We start from the raw sequence: 21,813 nt of genomic DNA, 5'->3' as shown, positions 1-21,813 counted from the left end.
TCCGTATTACCCTCCTGAACCCACCGATTCCATATTCTGCTAACAGTCATTGGATCTTGACTAAGGCGAGGAGCAATGTCGCGATACGATAAACTGCAATCGCGATAGGCTACAATCCGACCTTTATCAAAGTCGGAAACGTGATGGTACGCATTTCTCCTCCTTACACGAGGCATCACAACAACTTTTCACAAGGCAACGCCGGTCAACTACTGTTTGTGTATGAGAAATCGGTTGGAAACTTTCCTCATGTCAGCTCGTTGTAGGTATCGCCGCCGGCGCCAAGCTTGTGTGAATGTTCTGAAAAGCTAATCATTTGCATATCACAGCATCTTCTTCCTGTCTGTTAAATTTCGCGTCTGTAGCACGTCATGTTTGTGGTGTCGCAATTTTAATGGCCAGTAGTGTATAACATATTGGAGATGCTACGTTGCAGCCGTAGGATTAATGTTCTTGGCATGCAAGTGTCCATTGCATTCGTTCACAAGATTATCACGCGGGCTGCTGAGACAACCAGTATATTGCTGCAAGCGTGACGACAGCGGACAGCTGAGAATCATAAATGTCAGATCTTATGAAACGCGAGCTCTTAATGACTTAACAGAAGAAGAAGTTTCACATATCTGTCCAGTCGCAACGACTTGTCCTCTCAGCGCCGCACTTCTCTTAGCGATCGTATGTCTGCTAGCAATGGTGAGCACTGTATGCTGCCCCACAGTTGTTTTTACTGATTTGTTTTCTAATACGGACTGGGTTGTTCCGTCAATCAGTTCCTCAAATTGCATGTGTAGCTTGAGTTTTCTATGACAAAGGAAGCATCCAGCTGGGTCGTGCATTTTCCACGAGCGGTTACCATGTGAGAGTGCCCACTGCTGGAAGAAAATATTCGTTTTGCCACACTGCTTCTCATGTCTACCTGGCTTCAGTCTGGTTGCTTGTTTATTCTCCAAACTCTTTCGCTTTTTCTGCAGTCACATACACAATTTTGTTGTTTAGATGGTTGTTATTTGCACTGTTGTACAGAAGTTATGTGATAATTTCTTTATACATTTTCATAGTTCTCTGATAGGCAGCCAGTGTATTCCATTTAACCCTTTTAAGACTTTTCTCAGCTAGTAGGGCAATATCACCTATGAATCTTTTCATTGTAGCCTCTAGCCACAGCATTTTTACTACCTTTTTGCACTTAACGCTCATGCGTCTTGTTGCTTCTGCATCATAGAATTTACGTGGTTTAAACGATAAACTACAGCTCAGGTTTATCTCATTTTAATCTCTCTTTCGTTTTATTGAGGATTCGTTTTTATTATTGCCTTTCAGCTTTTGTAAATATTCAAAAATACTCATTTGTCCCTATATACTAAACTTATTCTCATTTGAATGCCAAACATATGCTTTACATAATATTACTAGAGGCCCAGCTCCAAGTCCACGACTGCTTGAAAAAACCACTAGTTTTTATTAAACTTTCCTTCTATTATTGAGAGCTGTGTGATAATGGGTGCCCTCATCTTTTTTAATGTATAACTAATTGTAGTATAAAACCTATTACATGTTCTTGTGTTTATTATTAAGCAAAAGGTTTAGATGAATGAATTACAACCATGGTTTTGCCTGAAACAGCTCTTGGGGAAAAAAACACTGGCAAGGAATTTAGAGACCGTAAGTTTTTCGTTGATCCTAAGAAAGCTTAAGATAGCATTCCCTTCTGTAAGATGTGGACTCCAATGTTAGAAAGTGGCGTGAGCCGCTCATATCTTCACGTTTTCAGAACTTTATATAGTGGCACAACTTGGAGAATTAAAGTAAGTCCAAAAATATCAGGAGTGGTTTTCGTGACCAAACGGCTACGCCAAGGCTGCTCGATAGTTCCTCCAGTATTTAAAATGTAGTTGAATTCTGCTGTAACGTTATGAAAACGTTCATGCCGTAGTATGAGTGTGTCAATAAATGACGGCAAACTATTCATTTTGCGTTCTGATGATGACAAAGACATTTTTCCAGAGGATGAAAATGATATAATTAGAAAAAAAGCGCACATCAGAAACGAGGTTTATCCATTAATTTAGTGAAAACAGAATATTTGGCCACTGGAGGAGAGAGTCAACATCTGACGTTAGATTTTGGGATAGTAAAGTCTGTGGAGTCTTAAAAATATTTGAGATCCATTATTAACAAAAATCAGCAGAGTAAAAGTTAAATTAAGAAGACAAGCAACCAAACTAATAAATGGGTTTTTATGGAGCACACTTATTATGTCAGAAACGAAGATTAGGATATTGCAGAAAGAATACCAACGTAGGGAGCAGAAGCATGGGGAATAAATGAAAGAATTAAATGGAACTTATTGTCACTGAAGAAGGGAATTTGGGCGGCGCTCCTGAAGGTTGGCACTGCGGGATAAAATGAAAAACTAAGGTATTCGTAAGAGAATGAACCTGGGCGTTACTGTAACGGGCACAGTAGAGCCAAAGCCACTGAGATGGTGTGTACATGCATGCTGTTCGGATAAGAACATATGGTCTTAGATGGTGGGAGGTATTCCAGCTAATAGAAGAGCAACGCCCGAAACCAACGTAGGGACAAGGGTGAAAAGAGGTGTGCAGAGACGAATTTGCAGGCGGATTGTGGGAAAGATAGGAGACTATGGGAGAGCTATGATGTGAGGAACAACTATTCTTTGAGGTCACAAAGGTCATGGGATAGCGGATTGGGAGTCGGCATCTAGGTGTACATCTGGGAGACCATTTGCAGCCATTCATGGACTTCATGTCCCCAAACAACGATGTCACCTCACCGCGCCACAATTGTTCGTGATTGGTTTGAAGAACATTCTGGACAGTTCAAACGAATGATTTAGTCACCGAGATTACCCGACATGAATCCACTTATGGGACATCATCGAGACGTCATTTCGTGCACAGATCCTGTACCGGCTACGGTTCCGCAGTTATGGACGCTTATAGAGGCAGCGTGGCTCAGCATTTCTGCTGTGGACCTCCAACAACTTGCTGAGCCTATGCCACGTCGAGTTACTGCATTACGCCGGGCAAAAGGCGGTGCGACACGACATTAGGAGGTTCCCCACGACTTTCGTCAACTCAGTGTAATGTTGTATGAAATGACTAATATAAAACTAAACTCCGCCCGAACAGCCATGAAGCCCCAATGGTACTGACCGGCCGCCATGTTCGAGTATAATGACTTCTCTGGAGACTAGAGATCTACTCTGTAGGAATCAGCATGGGTTTCGAAAAAGACGATCGTGTGAAACCCATCTCGCGCTATTCGTCCACGAGACTCAGAGGACCAAAGACACGGTTTCCCAGGTAGATGCCGTCTTTCTTGACTTCCGCAAGGCGTACGATACAGTTCCCCACAGTCGTTTAATGAACAAAGTAAGAGCATATAGACTATCAGACCAATTGTGTATTGGATTGAAGAGTTCCTAGATAACATAACGCAGCATGTCATTCTCAATGGAGAGAAGTCTTTCGAAGTAAGAGTGATTTCAGGTGTGCCGCAGGGGAGTGTCGTAGGACCGCTGCTATTCGCAATATACATAAATGACCTTGTGGATGAGATCGGAAGTTCACTGAGGCTTTTTGCGGATGATGCTGTGGTATATCAAGAGGTTGTAACAATAGAAAATTGTACTGAAATGCAGGAGGATCTGCAGCGAATTGACGCATGGTTCAGGGAATGGCAAATGAATCTCAATGTAGACAAGCGTAATGTGCTGCGAATACATAGAAAGAAAGATCCCTTATCATTTAGGTACAATATAGCAGGTCAGCAACTGGAAGCAGTTAATTCCATAAATTATCTGGGAGTACGCATTAGGAGTGATTTAAAATGGAATGATCATATAAAATTGATCGTCGGTAACAGACTGAGATTCATTGGAAGAATCCTAAGGAAATGCAATCCGAAAACAAAGGAAGTAGGTTACAGTACGCTTGTTCGCCCGCTGCTTGAATACTGCTCAGCAGTGTGGGATCCGTACCAGATAGGGTTGATAGAAGAGATAGAGAAGATCCAACGGAGAGCAGCGCGCTTCTTTACAGGATCATTTAGTAATAGCGAAAGCGTTACGGAGATGATAGATAAACTCCAGTGGAAGACTCTGCAGAAGAGACACTCAGTAGCTCGGTACGGGCTTTTGTTGAAGTTTCGAGAACATACCTTCACCGAGGAGTCAAGCAGTATATTGCTCCCTCCTACGTATATCTCGCGAAGAGACCACGAGGATAAAATCAGAGAGATTAGAGCCCACACAGAAGCATACCGACAACCCTTCTTTCCACGAACAATACGAGACTGGAATAGAAGGGAGAACCGATAGAGGTACTCAAGGTACCCTCCGCCACACACCGTCAGGTGGCTTGCGGAGTATGGATGTAGATGTAGATGTATGTGGTCGGCACACTGCTCTCCCGGCCGTATGTCTGTTTAGGAGACCGGAGCCGGTACTTGTCGATCAAGTAGCTCCTCGGTTTTCCTCACAAGGGCTGAGTGCACCCGGCTTGCCAACAGCGCACGGTAGACTGGATGGTTACCCATTCAAGTGCTAGCCCATCCCGACAGTGCTTAACGTCGGTAATCTGACGGGAACCGGTGTTACCACTGCGTCAAGGCCGTTGGAAATGGCTAATATACATACTCGTATAAGTCAAAGTAATTGTACAGTGGTTTCTACATTTATTTGGTCACTCCATTTTAGATCTGTCTGGAAATCTAGGAAGTGTAATGGGAAAGATGCCGAGAATGACCCTGTACCAAGCTTTTGGAGTAATCAGAGTGGAAACGACAGGTTTAATAGTGCCAGCTTTGCGGGAAATGGAGGACTGGCTACGGTGTTTCATTTGGGAGACGGGAGAAGGGGAGGAGGATAAATAAATTCGCCCATGAACCGATAAGCGTGTACAGAAGACAAGGCGGAATGCAAGTGTTCAAATATTTGGAGACACTGTTACAATTTTGGGGGTAATGTGAACCAGGCGGCTCTGGCATTAGAGAGTATTTGTCAGATTAATGCTTTGTAGGTTTGGAGGGACGGAATCCTCGTATTGCAAAAGTTAATAATTTTAGCAGTCTTAGTCTGCTGCGAGCAAGAAAGGCTTTTTTTTTTCTTTTTGGTTTGGGTGTGGTGGTATATGGATGGCAAATAGTAGAGGCAATGAGGCAACAGAAGAATAGAAGCTTTTTAAATGTGGTGCAGTAGAATAATGTAGTGGTTTAAATGGGTAGACTGTACAGCTTATAGTGTGAATTGTGTCAGAGAGTAAAGATCCTTATTGCACGACTTGAAAAGAAGCAATAGATTGATGAAATGTATCCTAAGGCATCAAGAATTAGTTAATTTGGTATTGGAGGAAAGTGTGGGAGTAAAAGCGGTTACCAGAGACCAAGACTTGGCTACAATAAGCTGGTTAAAGTAGATATAGTTTTCAACAGTTACAGATAGACGCAGAGACTTCAACAGGGTAAACTTTCGTGGAGAACTGCATCAAACCATTTTTTGGAGTGAAGACTGCAACACCATTTGTTGAGGGTTTTTTAGTTACGAGGTTTTTAGGTGCGATTTTTGAGTTTAGGATGAGGGATAGTTGGAGGTATTTTGGTTACTAGTTGACTGGGTAGGGTAGTTATAAAAGAGGAGGTAGAAATCGGAAGAGCGGAAGTGTAGATGGTTAGTCCGATAATTATTGCCTGAATCTTGATGGGGCTGCTCTTAACAAGATACTGGTTGCACCAGTAAACTGATTGAGATGGAGTTGAAAGAATGCTGGAATTTCAGGAGGGTTAGGTACACGACTAGGAAGGCGGTGTCGTCATTATACCAGAGGAGATGAACAGGAAGTGTGGTTTAGGAATTCGGCAGTTTAGAGGATAAGGAGGAGTGGAGGAGTGACAGAGCTTTGAGGCACACTTGCAGTGGGATGTTAAGCCTAGTTTACACGATGACACTAGGTTGCAGGCAACTGCACCACTGGCCACTGCGCATGAGCACCCCGCGTTTGCGCAACTAGTTGGTGAAACTAAGCACTTTCGGCGTGTTCCAACATTGGCGACACTAGTTGCATGAGTTTTTGAGGTTATGTGTGTTCGTAGAGCGTAGACGAACTGAAATATGAAGTGGGGAACGGAGAATAATGTTCGCTTTTGGATATTTATGCTTTGCATAGATGTTTGTGGGATTTCAGTGATGCTGATTACAAAAATAAGCAACATATTGCTGCAGCTAAGACCGTCATGTGCGATCATAACATAGTTGGTTTGACAATATCTCAGCTGCAGGGCAAAATTTATTGAGTTAGGAGCACATACACTTCTGAATTAAGAAAAATACAAGCAAGTGTAATTCTAGATGTGGCAATGCTCTCGCCTACAAGACCGAAATCCCATCGTTCGATTTGGCCAACGCTTTGTTAAGGAATATTGTTGACAGGAGGGAAGGCTATACAAATTCAAGAAGCTGCATTCTTTATTTAATATTCATCTATTTAAAACGTTGCTGCAGTGCTCCCCTTTCACATATGTTGGAATTTTGAAGTATTGCCACTGTTCAGATCTATCTTCAAGAGAGTAGTTTGCAAACCATTATCTTCTTAATGTGGGCTGCTTCGAATAATTATTGCTGTTAATGTTAATAATTATTACTGTTAATGTTAATAATAACTGGTGTTAATGAAAAAGCGTCATCGCCAACTTAAACCGCATCTTATAGCATGCCGAGTGTTCTCGATTGTAATGCACGCAATATGATATATAATTTCAGCTTTGGCTACAGTGCTTCATGCATTACAGTACCTTTATTCCTTATCGCATAGTTAATTCTATTTAGGAGGAACGTGAACAGTTCTGGTGACGTTCTAAGATAATTAAAAGAACTTCTTGGATCTTCCGTTATAAATTATTTCAGTAAGGTTTCTGAGCAACCGAGATGACGTCTTTTCTTCACCCAGTTACGAATCGAAACACGTTTCTTATTTTTTTTTTCTTATGCAGCGATTCCACGCAACAAGCTTTAACTCCATCACAAATCGTGCGACGTGCAGCTGCCAAAACTTTCATTTCAGATACGACTCAGGGACCCACAAAACGACGAAACTGATCTCTATACTGGTGTCGCCGTGTCTACAGTCATATGTGAAACCACTTGCGTGCACCCCATTCCACGCAACGAGTGACGCAACCCAATGTCGTCGTGTAAACTAGGCTTAAGAGATTGGAACTAATGGTTACATAGTATGTGGGGTTGGAAGTTTTTTCTCTGATATCTAGTGGTTTTAATTAGGATTACAACGTGTGGCCCTGACTATTGTAGACACGAAAGTTGAGAGATGCTGAGGAGAGAGTGGTGCGGTGTTGTGTTGTGCAGGTCAACAGCAACGATGACCGCGGACTGCTGTGGGGCCGGTGGCGCGGGCCGTACGCGGAGGGCACGGCGCCGCACGCTTGGACGGGCAGCATCGCCATCCTGGAGCAGTACCTGCGCTCTGGCGGCCGGCCCGTGCGTTACGGCCAGTGCTGGGTCTTCTCCGCCGCCACCGTCACAGGTGAGTGGCAGATGGCGCTGTCTGCCGGCTGCCGCTGCCCGCGGCTGCGCGTGCGGATCGCGACAGGACGGCTGCAGCTCCGCCTCCTGATTGACCTACTCACGACACGTTGACTAATTTTGTATTAGTGTATCTTGTGCCTTTGTGTCTTCTTAATCATCATGTGTTGCGCCGTACGAAAATACACTCTCTGCTTCAACGGGGAGTTCTTCGGTTTGCTCCGGGAGGTGACTCAGACTTTAACATATAAAATATTCGACAAAATATTAGTTCTCTTTAATACAATACAGATATGAAGATTTACTTCGTGCACGCTATTTCGACAGGAATATTCTGAGTATTTACGCTTACTTCTAAATATCAAAGTATCATTTGATACAGAGAAATTGAAAAGATCTTCACTTGAAGAGTATCTGACAGTGTTCACATTAATGTCTGCCAAAGATGTTAAATATCCTGATGGCCAGTCTAAGATGATGGTGTCATCTTGATCATTGACTGCAAACAGGGCGAACGTTCTTCTGCTCAGGAGATGAGCCGTTGCGGTGGCGTAACAAAGCTCTAGGAGGCGTGGCTACGCTGCCGTTTCTCATTCGTCGGTGCGGCATGCATGTGGTATTGGTGTGAGGTGCCCCACTCTTCAGATGACACCATATTATTGATTACTTTGTTTCAGTCACCTGTTGCGGACATTCCATGTTGCTGCTGATATTCCCCCCCCCCCCTCCCCAGTGCTTTCCACGGTGAACTCACTAAGTTTAAATGCGACACAACTTCCTAAAGATGAAAAAGGAATTCGGGAAAACGTTTTACGATGTCGTGTTTCTATTTTAAGCCCTGGAGCTTTTGTGCTAGACTGGTCGAATATCAGTTTTCGAATATCAGTTTTCCGATCGTCAGTTGTTTTGCACAACACGCACCCCCCTCTCCACGCCCCCCCCCCCCCACACATCATCGGACGGCTTAATTGAACTGCAGTTGTTCCGGTGTTGTTCGGCCTGTTGGTGCAAGTGTTTCTTTTCCACGCCACTTTGGCGACTTCAGCCTCTGATGAAGATGAGACGAAATATTGAGAAGTACACAAACACCCAGTCCCGGCCGGAATTCGAAGCCAGGGGCTTTGTGATATCGATGCAGCGACGCTGACCACTTTTCTAAAAAATTTTATTTATTTTTTATTAATAAATGGGGTCAATGCGGTCCGCCAGTGGATTTTGGGCCAGGGTGGGTGGGAGTAAAAAACCCGGGCCTTTGTGCATGTCAGTGGAACTTTACACTAACGTAACAATAAAAAAGACATTTTTGATAAGGGAGAAAAAGTGAGCACCATTCTTCGTGCGTGCCTCCCATACACGGAGGATGTTGTACTTCGCCAGTTATGGAGAAGCTTCCCCGTTTTGGTCTGTGGGGTAACAATCCATCGCGAGCCCAGTTTCCCCCAACTGTGGGGAGGGGATGTTGGGTGTCGGGGTGTATGATCGAGGGTGTAGCGGGTATCCTGGACATACTGCCAGTAACAAAGTTTCCTTTTTTCTTATGCCGGATACGCAACGGACGCGGCCTTAAACCATGTGAGTCCGCTGCATAGAGAAACTCCGCAGTTCAACAACTGCTGGTGTGGCGCGAAGTTGACATGCAGGAATAACTGTCACATACTGCTATACTGGGTGGTACGTTGCGCACGTGAACCGGTGTTCATCGGTGTCTGGACGAAGACAACTCGGTGCAAAGGGGATTCGGTTAGTCTAATATCGTGGAGGCGGAGCATCGTCGCAGACTTGTGACTGACAAAACGGTAACACAATGTCGTGACTGCTTCGGAAAGAAAGGGCATGTGGATCGACCGCCACACTGTCGACTATCTAACTTCTCGGTGCTTGGCTTTCGTGACAGCGCTGGAAACGTGTCGCATTAGCATCTGGGAAAAATCCTTCGACCTCGGTAGTCGCGCGGTCAATCACTATACTACATACTGCTGGTTGTTTTACACGAATGGCTTCTTGAAATCAGCTATTCCGGTTTCTGATTTAGTCAACACAATGGCTGTATCTTTCAATTAAATACTGAACATAGACAAGCTCTTGCTCAGTCTAATATTTCTGCTTCTCCTTCACTGCACAAAAGGTCACTCCGTCCAGATTACCTGAAAATATTTGGAATCAGGACGTAGCCTGACAACAGAAGCATGTTTCGAAAACGGTCGTACATTTACGAGGGAGCGAAAATCGATTGTGGAGGAAGAAATCCGACAGTTAGAATCGCATTTCCAGAATCTGCTGGAATATCTAGGTGACCAACCGGAATCGGTACTGGGATATCGGTTTACGAAATCCGATTTTGAGAGTCTCATGTAAACACAGTGTGGAACGCCAGCTGTTTAAGCATGCCAGTCGCACACCTTCATATCTTGTCCAGCTACAACATGGTAGCCACGGAGTGACACTAGAATGCAAAAGAAAATACTTTCTGATTCAGTGCTCACGTGAGTCAATTATATCGCATGTTCCAGACTTCTGGAAGACGACAAGATGGACTGTTCCAAGACTAGTGGACATAAAAAAAGGTAACAGTTCTGTATAATTTCGAAAGCCTCCTGTGATTCAAATATTGTCAGGATGATCAGAAAACTGATTCTGCTTTATTCCAATTATGTGTTATTCATACACGCTCCTGTCGAGCAAAAGAAAGACATGTGATGCAGTAGACATAAATTAGGCACTATATTACAGAAACCTTCAAATATGTGTAATTCGTAAACGCAGTGCTGTAAAATGCAGACGCCTCTTCAACAACGTTAAAACCGTTGTTCAGACATGTCACTACTAATAAATATTGTGTTTGAACAATTTCTTAAATATAAGCTGGTATTAAAAAGTGGAGTGCCAGCTACATCTCAGCCTAAACCGAAATCCATTTTTACATATGCCTTACCTACTGATGTATGTTACTGATGTCGTAACATACGTTCTGTTTATGATAATGAATGCAGACCGAAGCAATGAATTAAAATTTGTACCAAGGTGAGGATTAGGACCCAGGTCTCTTTGATACAAAATTTAATTCATTGGTTCGGCCTGTATTCATTTTCATAGCTAAAGTTGAGTCTTAATATGTCTCTGGGACGTACAGTTTCGTCTGAATTACTGGTACTATTGATGCGACAATATATTTCCTTCCACAAGCCTTACATACAGAGTTTTCAGAAAAATTTTGTGCACCTACGGGTGCTACGTGTGGTCTATTTTGACAACAGAGATACATGTTCAAGCTGACAGATTTCGCGAATGGTGATGCAAATAGTTATCAACTTCCCGCAAGATACACACAGTAAGATACAAAATGGGTAGTTTCTGGAGCACTAAATTTTCCATTGCCATTTGCAAGAACAAATCCACTATGGAGATTGTAAAATTCCTGACATACGCGAAGGAAACAATTATTGTGATTACGTTGTCTATTCTAATGAAGTATTCCAATACCCGCTGACCTAACAAAACCCTACTTCAGTTTCAGTCATAGTCCACTTTTATAATCTAAAATTGGCAAAAATAATCCTCTGTCACGTAGAGACCGATTGAAACTTTTTGCCAAACTACAATATCGCGGACGAAACAAAACATAGGACTCAGCAGACGTACGTGAGCTCTGTGCACAGAAACCATATTCATCTAGGGAGGTTAGAGATCACTGATTCTCTCACATGGGATCCAATTAAGTTCTTGTACAGAAACTGAGTGCTGCTATCTTCACCAAAGAACAATCTCCACTATCTCGGACACTGAAATGCGAAAGCTTGTTTACTTTGGATGAATCCTAATCCCCGTCTCTCTCTACAGTTTTTGCGCTCTATAGCTTCCTCTAGTACCATGGAAGTCATTCCGTGATGTCTTAACAAATGTCCTATCATCATGTACCTTCTCCTTGTCAGTGTTTTGCATATATTCCTTTCCTCTCCGATTCTACGCAGAACCTCCTCTTTCCTTATCAGTGCACCTAACTTTCAACATTCGTCTGTAGCAACAAATTTCAAATTCTTCGTTTCTTTTCTGTTCCGGTTTTCCCACTGTCCATGTTTCGTTACCATACAATGCTGTGCTCCAGACGTACATTCTCAGAAATTTCCTCCTCAAACCGAGGCCTGTGTTTGATACTAATAGACTTCTCTTGGCCAAGGACGCTTTTTTTGCCAGTGCTAGTCTACTTTTGATGTCCTCCTTGCTCCGCCCGTCATTTGTTATTTTACTGTCTAGGTCGCAGAATTTCTTAACTTCATCTACTTCGTGACCATCAATCCCGATGTTAAGGTCTTTGCTGTACTCATTTCTGCTACTTCTCATTACTTTCGTCTTTCTTCAATTTACTTTCAGTCCACTTTACATACTCATTAGATTGTCCATCCCATTCAGAAGATCATGTAATTCTTCTTAACTTTCACTCAAGACAGCAATATCATCAACGAATCTTTTCATTGATATCCTCTCACCTTGAATTTTAATCCCACTCCTGAACATTTCTTTTATTTCCATCATTGGTTGTTCGATGTACAGATTGTACTGTAGGGACGAAACATATATCGCAGTCTTACATATTTTTTAATGCGAGCACTTCGTTTTTGGTCGTCCACTCTTATTATTCCCTCTTGGCTCTTGTGTATGTTGTGTATTACCCGTCTCCCCTATAGCTTACCCCTATTTTTCTTAGAATTTCGAACAACTTGCACCATTTTACACTATTTTACATAGTCGAACTCTTTTTCCAAATCGACAGATCCTTTGAACGTTCCTTGATTTTTCTTTAGTCTTGCTTCAATTCTGTTGCTGTTGTCATCTTCAGTCCAGAGACTGGTTTGATGCAGCTCTCCATGCTACTCTATCATGTGCAAGCTTCTTCATCTCCTAGTACCTACTGCAAGCTACATCCTTCTGAATCTGCTTAGTGTATTCATCTCTTGGTCTCCCTCTATAATTTTTACCCTCCACACTGCCCTCCAATACTAAATTGGTGATCTCTTGATGCCTCAGAACATGTCCTACCAAGCGATCCCTTCTTCTAGTCAAGTAGTGCCACAAATTTCTCTTCTCCCCAATTCTATTCAATACCTCCTCATTAGTTATGCGATCTAACCATCTAATCTTCAGCATTATTCTGTAGCACCACATTTCGAAAACTTCTATTGTCTTCTTATCCAAACTATTTATCGTCCATGTTTAACTTCCATACATGGCTACACTCCATACAAATACTTTCAGAAACGACTTCCTGACACTCGATAGTAACAAATTTCTCTTCTTCAGAAACGCTTTCCTTGCCATTGCCAGTCTACGTTTTATATCCTCTCTACTTCGACCATCATGAGTTATTTTGCTCCCCAAATAGCAAACCTCATCTACTATTTTAACTGTCTCATTTACTAGTCTAATTCCCTCTGCATCAGCTGATTGAAACCGACTACATTTCATTATCCTCGTTTTGCTTTTGTTGATGTTCATCTTATGTCCTCCCTTCCAGACACTGCCCGTTCCATTCAACTGCGCTTGCAGGTCCTTTGCTGTCTCTGACAGAATTACAATGTCATCGGCGTGCTTCAGTTATCAACCCCAAATTCAGAACTGCCTCTCTGGTGCCTTTCCTTTTCCTAAATTCAAACTGATTGTCATCTAACACATCCTCAATTTTCTTCTCCGTTCTTCTGTATATTATTCTTGTCAGCAACTTAGATTCATGAGCTGTTCAGCTGATTGTGCCATAATTATCGCCTATGATATTACATTTCAGTGTAGCTCCACGCACTCACCAAGAAGATTCTTAGCCCATAAAGGAACGGTACGATAGATCTTCAGTGTCCGGCCGTTGTTCAGGCGTCTCTGAATTCTTTGTCGTTCCTGTACATATAATCCGATATGAGATTTGTTGTTGGCAATAGTGATTCATTTAGAACAAACTGAAATATTCATTCGGTGAACACTAGACAAAAAAACTGGCAAGGTACGAGTGGAACGAATAGACAGTCTATCCATTCCTGGAATCGAGAATCTCGACGATTTGTCCCTGTTATCGACATCGATAATGGCAAGTTATCAGTCCCAGGAATTTTAAGACTTTCAAGAGTGTATTAATTTTAAGTTTGCATGCGGCTAACAAAAGAAATATTTTTGTATGATATAATTACAAATTAACAATTTTCGGGTTTCTTCTTTATTTATGCTGTGAAACCTTGCTGACTGTCCAATTTCATGAGTCTAGCTGAACGGAAAATCCCTTACAGGTTTTGATGAGTGAGTATGCGAGTATCAAAATGTGTGACATAAATAGCCGTATCTTTCGACCGCATCTACTTTGAAGCTTACATCTACTACACCGCCAACTAGCTACAGACCTTAGTATGTGACATAAACTTCAACGTGATACATCTATACGCTCCTGAGAACATGGGTCTTAACACACGGAGAGACAGACACACAGTCGTATTACAAATGACAAAAAAAATATTTTTCATGTGAAATAATTACAAATGAACAATTTTCAATTTTTTTGTTTTACTTGTACTGTGAAACCCTGCATCCCTGCCAAATTTCATGATTCTAGACCAAAGTGAAGCTCCCTGTAGATTTTGATGAATGAGTTTCCGAGCATCAAAATGTGTGGCATAAATGGACGTATCTTTTGGTTATACTTAGCAGCTTACATTTATTACATCACCAAAGGATCTTGCACCTTCGTAGGTGACATGAATTTGAACTTGATTTTAGTAGAATTATATAAGGTGAAGCAGAGAGAATTCGATTAGTAAATGTAGTTAGACGAATATTGCTAACTGAACAGAAAAATAACTGATAATGGCAGAAGGTGAGAGAATATGAAATGCAGACGGGCAATAGCATCAAAAGCGCTTCTGAAAAAGAGAAATTTAAGTAGTAGTAAGTCTTGTCTGGAGGTGTTTGTCTGGAGAGTACTCTTGTAGTAGAGTGAAACTTGGGCGATAAACAGCTCAGACTACATAAGGATAGAAGCTTTTGAAATGTGGCCATACAAAAGAATGTTAGTTATTAAATAGAAAGATGGGTTAACTAATGAAGAGGTAGTGAATCGAATACGGGAGAATAGAGATTGACGGCACAACTTGGTAAAAAGACAGTATCAATTGACAGAGTGTATTTCCTGAAGCAGCAACGAATAGTCAGTTCGTTACAACAACGACGACGACGACGACGACGACGACAACAACAACAACAACAACTCACTCTGTCTATTTTAGTAAGCTCTCATCCACACAAAACATTGTGCAGATTTTTTTCCGAGTTGCAAAGTAACGGAAGTACTGAGTAATAGTCAGTCGTAAAAGGAACAGGCCCATGTGTGATTCATGATGCATCTAGCATTTTGCCATAAAGTTTTGTGGTCAGAATATCACCTCATTTCATCTTATGTCAGTTTCATTACTCAGTTTTTAAACCTATCCACGTTGAATACCATGGTTTTTGCAGTATGCACGTATTCCCATTTAAGATGTTGACTACACGATGTAGAATTACTGTCTTAATAGTTCTGAATTTCCTTGCGATTATTCAGCGATTGTACTTTCCATCTAACCAACCAGAATGAGATTTCCTGTGTTTCTCGCTATCTGACCTGTAATGAGTGTCGTTTTAAGGTTCCTTAAACAACGCTGCAGCCAGTTTCCATCCTCAACCTCGTCCAATTCGACACGTCAGACCCTTACAAAGGAAAAATGTTCCTAATAAAACGTCGGTGATTGGGCGTTACATGACTCAGAAACTGGAGCGACGAGACTGTCGAAAACTATGTACGTCCACTCAGCCGCACGAAATATCTTGCGTTAGTTGACGTCCGACTCAGCGAGGCACGTCACGACGCTTGTAAATTTCTCAGTAACGCTTTCTGTCGGCGTAGCTTTGGTTATGGGCTTTGGACCGCTGCCAAACTCTATGTGCCTTTTACTTATGTTAATGAACTTCCTGTCATAAAATCTACACAAGGCTGTGGGTCACACGTGTCATGCCGGTTGCCTCACCTCACGAAGCGACACACGTTCTCTTATGCTTGAGGTCATCATGTTACACCCGGCATCAATTTTTCTCTGCGCTTATGAACCCTCAACTAATATATCTAATATTTCTTTCATAAGTAACATGCTGCGATCTGTCACACCTTGGGAGTTTGCGTGAAATAAATCTGAGCCTTCGCTGCTGAAAACCATTTTAAAGCAGTTATTAACGAGATAAAAATAATACGTCTTGAGAGAAAACGTGTACTTTGAACTTCAGATTAAAGTCTGAAGAAAACCCCACTTATTTTTTCGTTTCAAGCCAAATTTTACATGGGTTTTCGCGCATATCCAAGATAAATTGCATGTCCATACTGTTGTTAAGGATTTCTTCCTCTTGAGTTCCAGAGGGCAAAAGTTACAGTTTATTCTTTTACCAACTGTCTCGTCAAGAGCGTGAAGCTGTGTAAGTTCTTCATGTGGTATGTGCTGTATGTGCATGATTGAAAAAGTGAGTTCCCTTGCGAGACTATCTGCAGTAGGCGTGTCGTAAGGGGATATGTTAGTGTCTTTGCTAATGACATCAAGACGTATTACGCCTGGAGCCTTCTTGAAAGATCTGTATAGGCGACAAGTGTTTACTCCGCAGCCAAAAAAAAAAAAAAAAAAAAAAAAAATGCTGCAAGCCATGTCCTAGTCCTCTGTCCTCTCGCTTACGCTGTAAGTTGCACAATTTCATACAGGGAACCCACGCCGCCTTTTTTTACGTTATGGAAAGAAATAATATCTGTTTTGCCAATCTCTGGATCGCGGATCTCAGAATGTTGCATACTAGAGATCAGGATTACAAGTTTCTCCGTCTTCGGAACACAAGAAATCAGTAACATCTCTTCCTTTCAGCTGTAAACAGCTGTCTTCTCTGGCCCTCCACTTTGAAGAAGAAAGTTAGTAGATACTTCTGGCCTACTCTTCTCTACAGTGATCACGAATGTCAGTCCATTCCTAAGAAGTTGTTGAATCAGTTCTGTGGATCGAATGTTTATAAAAGGGAAGCGATAGGAAAATGGTGACGGTCCACAAGACCTTGCACGTCAGTTACGGGTTAATGATTTCAACTACGAACGTGCATCCTTTCACAGGTCATTACTGTCTAACTGTAGTTTCGAAGTGAACGCGCGTCTCTCATTAGAATCATTGAGCAAGTCACAAAGCTGTACTTTCGATATGACGTTTAGGTTTCCTACTGTTAACGTTTCTCTGATGTTCAACAAGTTTTGGAATCACTAGTGCAGTACTCTAAATATAAGTTTCATACTACGCAGTAGTTCGCATTGGAACGGAACCACTTTGTTACGCAAATCCGTGTATAAAAGAAGACTAGTATGCAAATTGCCTTTCGCAGATATTACTGTACGATCGTAGATCAGAAATAAATAGCTCTTGGTTGAAAAGTTATATACACACAAGAGAATTTTTGTATGCAACATAGATTGTTCTCTGGTAACCCGACTTCGGGACGGTGTAGATTTGTACGTAAACTCCTCTGCAGAACTTCTGTTGGATTTAGAAGGTAGGAGAAAAGGTACTGGTGAAAGTGAAGCTGCGAAGCATGGTCGAGGGTGGTACTCAGGTGCTCAGTGTGTAAGAACATTATCTGTGACAAGCAAGGTTTCGACTGTAAATCCCGGTGCGACACACTGTTATAATCAGTAAGAAAGATTCAGTATTATCTTATTTTTACGTAGCCAGTCTATTATACTTTTTCCACGGCTTAATGAGATTCAGAACACATTTATATGGAAACTGCTATATCGCACAATGATTCAGAAGATCTGATGAAATGAAATTCCTTTTCTAATTGGCTGAATCGGTTCAAAATTTAGAAAGGCATACCATCTCAAATTAGCCCATGTCTATTAAAATATTATGGTATTAAAACAAATCACTGATGCTTTTCCATATTTACCGGTCCTAACCTTCTTTGGCAGCGTGACAATGAGTCTTCTTCTGACAGAAAGTCGTCTACCAAGTAATTTTGCCGAAAGTCTTCTGTTTCATTGATTTTAGGTATCAGGTGAGCATTTTTATAGTTCATGAAATTCCGAGGTGCCGCATTCAAACGACACAGTTTACCTCATCCCTTCAGATTTAAGATCTCGTAAATGGACACTCAAAAAACTTCATCTGTCCTTGTGATGACTGAGTGTTAAAAGTTCTCTGGAAATTGGAGGCAACTGAAAATTCCCTTCAATAACGGCGAGAATTTGATGAGAAATCAATAAACACAGTCGAGTCGTTTCTATTATATAAAAAATCATTTTATTCTTCCAAGTACAGAAATGGCTCGGTTTCGACCATTTTTGCGTTCATGTAGTAACACACTCGCAATAGAAGTAAGTTGTTTCTTGTTTCCCTAATTTTTTTCAGCCCAAAAAGGAGTCGACGCTTGATGAATAAAACTTGAATGATCTACCGAAACAATTTAAACAGCAGAAACGTGCAAAGACGTTACCGATGCGAAGTAATTTGATTGCCTTAAGCTCCACACCGCTGGAGACGTCATACCGATCACATTTCTGGTCAGCTTATTTCTTCCGTATCAATCTTGTCCTTTCTGTCACACAGTGGTAAATCTATTTTCTATTTTAGAGACTCCCAGTGTCTTCCAGCCATCTATTTGCTCTTTCTTCTGCATTTGACAGGAATTTTCGATCTCCTTTTCGTGGGTTAAGCTCTGTAGTTTTTAGTGCTCCCACATCAAACATTCCCGTACCAAGCCGTCTTACGACCTCCTCTTTAACATCTCCTTTGGTGTCCTGCGTCATCTATTATAACAGTGCTTCTTCGCAATTACTGTTAGTGTCCCTTCTAAGTGACTCATACTAGGCAATGGACAGGGCGGAGTCTTTTTACACTTGAAGAATTAACTGATGCGACTTTATCAGAGCTCGCAGCCATTTAAGTGCTAGTATTGGCTAGACAGTAAGTTTTATCGCCCTGCTTACACACTGAGCTTTATAATGCTGACAGCGTAGTCGCCATTCCTCAAGTGGCGTTGCGCGGGTTGCAGTGTGTCGGGCGCTGGGTCTGCCGTGCCGCTCCATCACCAATTACGTGTCGGCGCACGACACGAACCGCTCGCTGACGCTGGACAAGTACTTCACCAGAGACGGCGAGCAGATGGCGTGCGGCCCTGGCGGCTGCCGGCCCGACATCTGCTGGAATTTCCACGTCTGGAACGAGGTCTGGATGCAGCGGCCCGACCTGCCGCCAGGATACGGCGGCTGGCAGGTCATCGACGCCACTCCACAAGAGAAGAGCGACGGTAAGCACTTCAAATCTGCAATACCTAATCCACAAATCCGTCCCACCTCACCCAGTGCTACACACTTTAAGCAAAAATGCCTTCCACTACACCAAATATTGGCGACCCTCATTCGCCACATACACTGTTGAGCCAAAATATTATGACCAAGTGTTTAATTTTCGTCTAGCTTTGGAACGCAGTACACCAGCGATTCTGTGTACCACTGATTCGACAAGTCCTTGGTAAGTTTCTGCAGGTACGTGGCATCTGATGTGTCTACAAATGTTCAAGCATTTCCTGTAAATTAATGGCCCGTTGTTCATAGACGCTAAGTTGGCGCCTGATAGCGTCTCAGATGTAATCCACCGAGCTAAGATCGGGTGAACTTAGTGCCCCTCGACGTGATTTCCCCATCATGCTCCCAAGATCATTGTAGCACGATTCTGGCCTTGTGACTTGGACTGTTATCTTGCTGGAGGATGCAATCGCTCGTGGTATCGACATGTAGTATGAAGAGATTTAGGTGACCCACAATAATGTTCACGTATTCGACAGCTGTCAAGCTGCCTTCGACTGCAACCACAGATCCCATGGAAATCCAAATGAATGTCCCCCGTACCATAATACTGCCCTGAGCGGCCTACGTTCACGGTGTAGAACATGTTTCGGGCAACCATTCGCCTGGATGACAGCATATCCGGGCATCGGTTTACTGTACCATAATGTGATTTGTCTGACCAGACGAAACGTTTCCATTGATACATGGTCCAATTTCGATGATCTCGTGCATATTGCGATCGAAACTTACGAGGTCGTTCGGTCATCCCATTTTGAGAAATGTGCTGTGAACGAAGTGCTCCGAGACAATTGTGCCTGTACGACTACTTTATCGTCAGATCTGCCACAGATAGTCGTCTATCCTGCTTTACAAAGCAGGCAAGCCTCTGACCTCCACGTTCTCTGAAGAGACGTGGTTCTCCAGAACTTTGTCGCCTGGTTGTGGTTTCACTGCCCCGCAACCATTTACCATCATGCTCATGACGTAAACAACCGACGAGGTTCGCCATTTGCTAGATGCTCGTTTCCAGTCGCAGGGGCATAAAAATATGCCCTTTATCAAAGTCGCGTATTTGGTGGGTTTCTTCATTTGCGGCCCCTTGTCATAGCTAGAACGATTCCCCATTCGCCTCCGCTCCCCTTATACACTTTCCTTACATCATTACTCGCTCGCAACACCACAAGGTGAGATTCAACCTTGCGATCGGTAGCTGTCGTAATGGTTTGGATCATCAGTGTAGCTGCAACATTGCTTCTTAACAACTACTTGAGTTCCCACTACCGACATTCAAATTTGAAGAGCTGACATGTCGTCCAGGAAGTCCTCAAAAAGATTCACCCAGTGTTACAAGATTATATTTTCTACATGAATGAAGACTGAAAATTCGGATGAAATTTTCCTAGCGTATAGCACTACGAAAAGAACCATTCGATTTTATAAGGGGATTTATTTTAAACATATGCATGTAGAACCTTCGAGTACTTTTTATAATTATGTTACGATCAAACTTTGGATCTACCTTGCATAATTGTTTACCAGAAGCCCGAGAAACATGCAGACACAAGTCAAACTTATCCCATAATTTTGCGAGCATTTCTTCAATCACTGTGTTGACTGCTGTTTACTGAGCGGCTGTGCAGTTCATCGGTGTTGTTGTGTAAGGAGAAGCACATACACAGAGTTTTCTACAAGCCCATAAAAAGCCACTGTTGTAATGCCAGATCCGTATGTTCCTTAGTGCCGATCCGTCGTTCAGGCAGCTCATTGTCAAGAAATGCGCTTACGTGCAGGTGCGAGTGCAGGGGATTCCCGTTCTGTTGCAAAATGAAGTTTTCAGCATGTTCTGGTAGTTGTGGAAAACTCCACATCTGCAAAATATCCAGGAACGTGTTAACTGTAATCAACAAGCGAGCTTGCCGCACCAGCAATATGCTAACTGGCGCCACGTGAACCGGCAACTTACTCGTACACCAGACAGCAAAGTAAACTTTTAGTTTCGATACATAAGCTGAAATGTATCCCGAGTGTCTCTATCTTCATTCACGTGGAACATATAGTCTCGCTAATTTCGATTAATCTTTTTCACACACCTTGTATAATTACTGCCCACTTCATTTCCCACTGCATACTCCCAACACCTCGCCCATTCCCATTTTCCTGCAAACTTTTCGTGCCTCACCTAATGAGCACTTAACTAGAACAGAATATTCATCTCTACTTACCATTTACACATTGCACGACTTTCTGATTTGACTAATTTTCCTTACTTTTTTGTTTTGCTTTAGGAAGCAGACACAGATTTGTAATACTGTTGGTTTCATGTAGTGTCTAACACTGATTCAAGTTTAATAAATATATTCATGAACACTTTCGAACACAAACTGACATTCGACATTTACACGTTATAGTACTGTGTGTCACAGTGCAGTTAATGTGTGCCTTAATATAAAATGCCTTTATTTCGCAGAACTAAAATTATTTTGATAAAATTTACGTCTCATATTTTCTAACTATATGAGTCGAAAAGTTCACCGGTCTTGCGGGACCAGGGTCAGGCAGCAACTACAGCGCTCTGCGGTGCCCCAATCAAACAATTTTGCTATAAAATATGCGTGGTCACAAATGCATTGTTTATACTTTCAACTTGAATGTGCCGTTAAACCTCTTTGTTTGCTCTATTGAGGTGAATAAAAGTACAAATAAATAGTATTTAATTAAAAATAAAATACTTGTTTGAGAATAGGAAGTTCGCAACGTACACGCGAAGATCCTTTCTCATTATTCAATTCTCGGATAGCTAATTTAACAATATTACCCTCACCGTCTCAAGATAACATGCTTAATTGGGTGACAAACATTAAAAAAATTTTTTTTTCATGTT

The 21,813-nt window shown here is 42.1% G+C and overlaps 1 protein-coding gene across 3 annotated transcripts in view; it reads left to right on the top strand.

Annotated features, from left to right (window-relative positions):
• Positions 1 to 21,813, top strand: part of LOC126161757 (hemocyte protein-glutamine gamma-glutamyltransferase-like) — a 174,488-nt gene that overhangs the window by 110,117 nt on the left and 42,558 nt on the right. For all 3 annotated transcript variants that reach the window (XM_049917809.1, XM_049917808.1, XM_049917810.1), the window contains 2 exons: positions 7,385 to 7,562; positions 18,638 to 18,892. In XM_049917809.1, the coding sequence (XP_049773766.1) occupies positions 7,385 to 7,562; positions 18,638 to 18,892 (433 nt within the window). The remainder of the gene's footprint in view (positions 1 to 7,384; positions 7,563 to 18,637; positions 18,893 to 21,813) is intronic.

The sequence above is a fragment of the Schistocerca cancellata genome, chromosome 2 (assembly GCF_023864275.1).
Source record: "Schistocerca cancellata isolate TAMUIC-IGC-003103 chromosome 2, iqSchCanc2.1, whole genome shotgun sequence".
NCBI classification, from domain to species: domain Eukaryota; kingdom Metazoa; phylum Arthropoda; class Insecta; order Orthoptera; family Acrididae; genus Schistocerca; species Schistocerca cancellata.
This window is presented reverse-complemented; position numbering and strand designations above follow the sequence as displayed.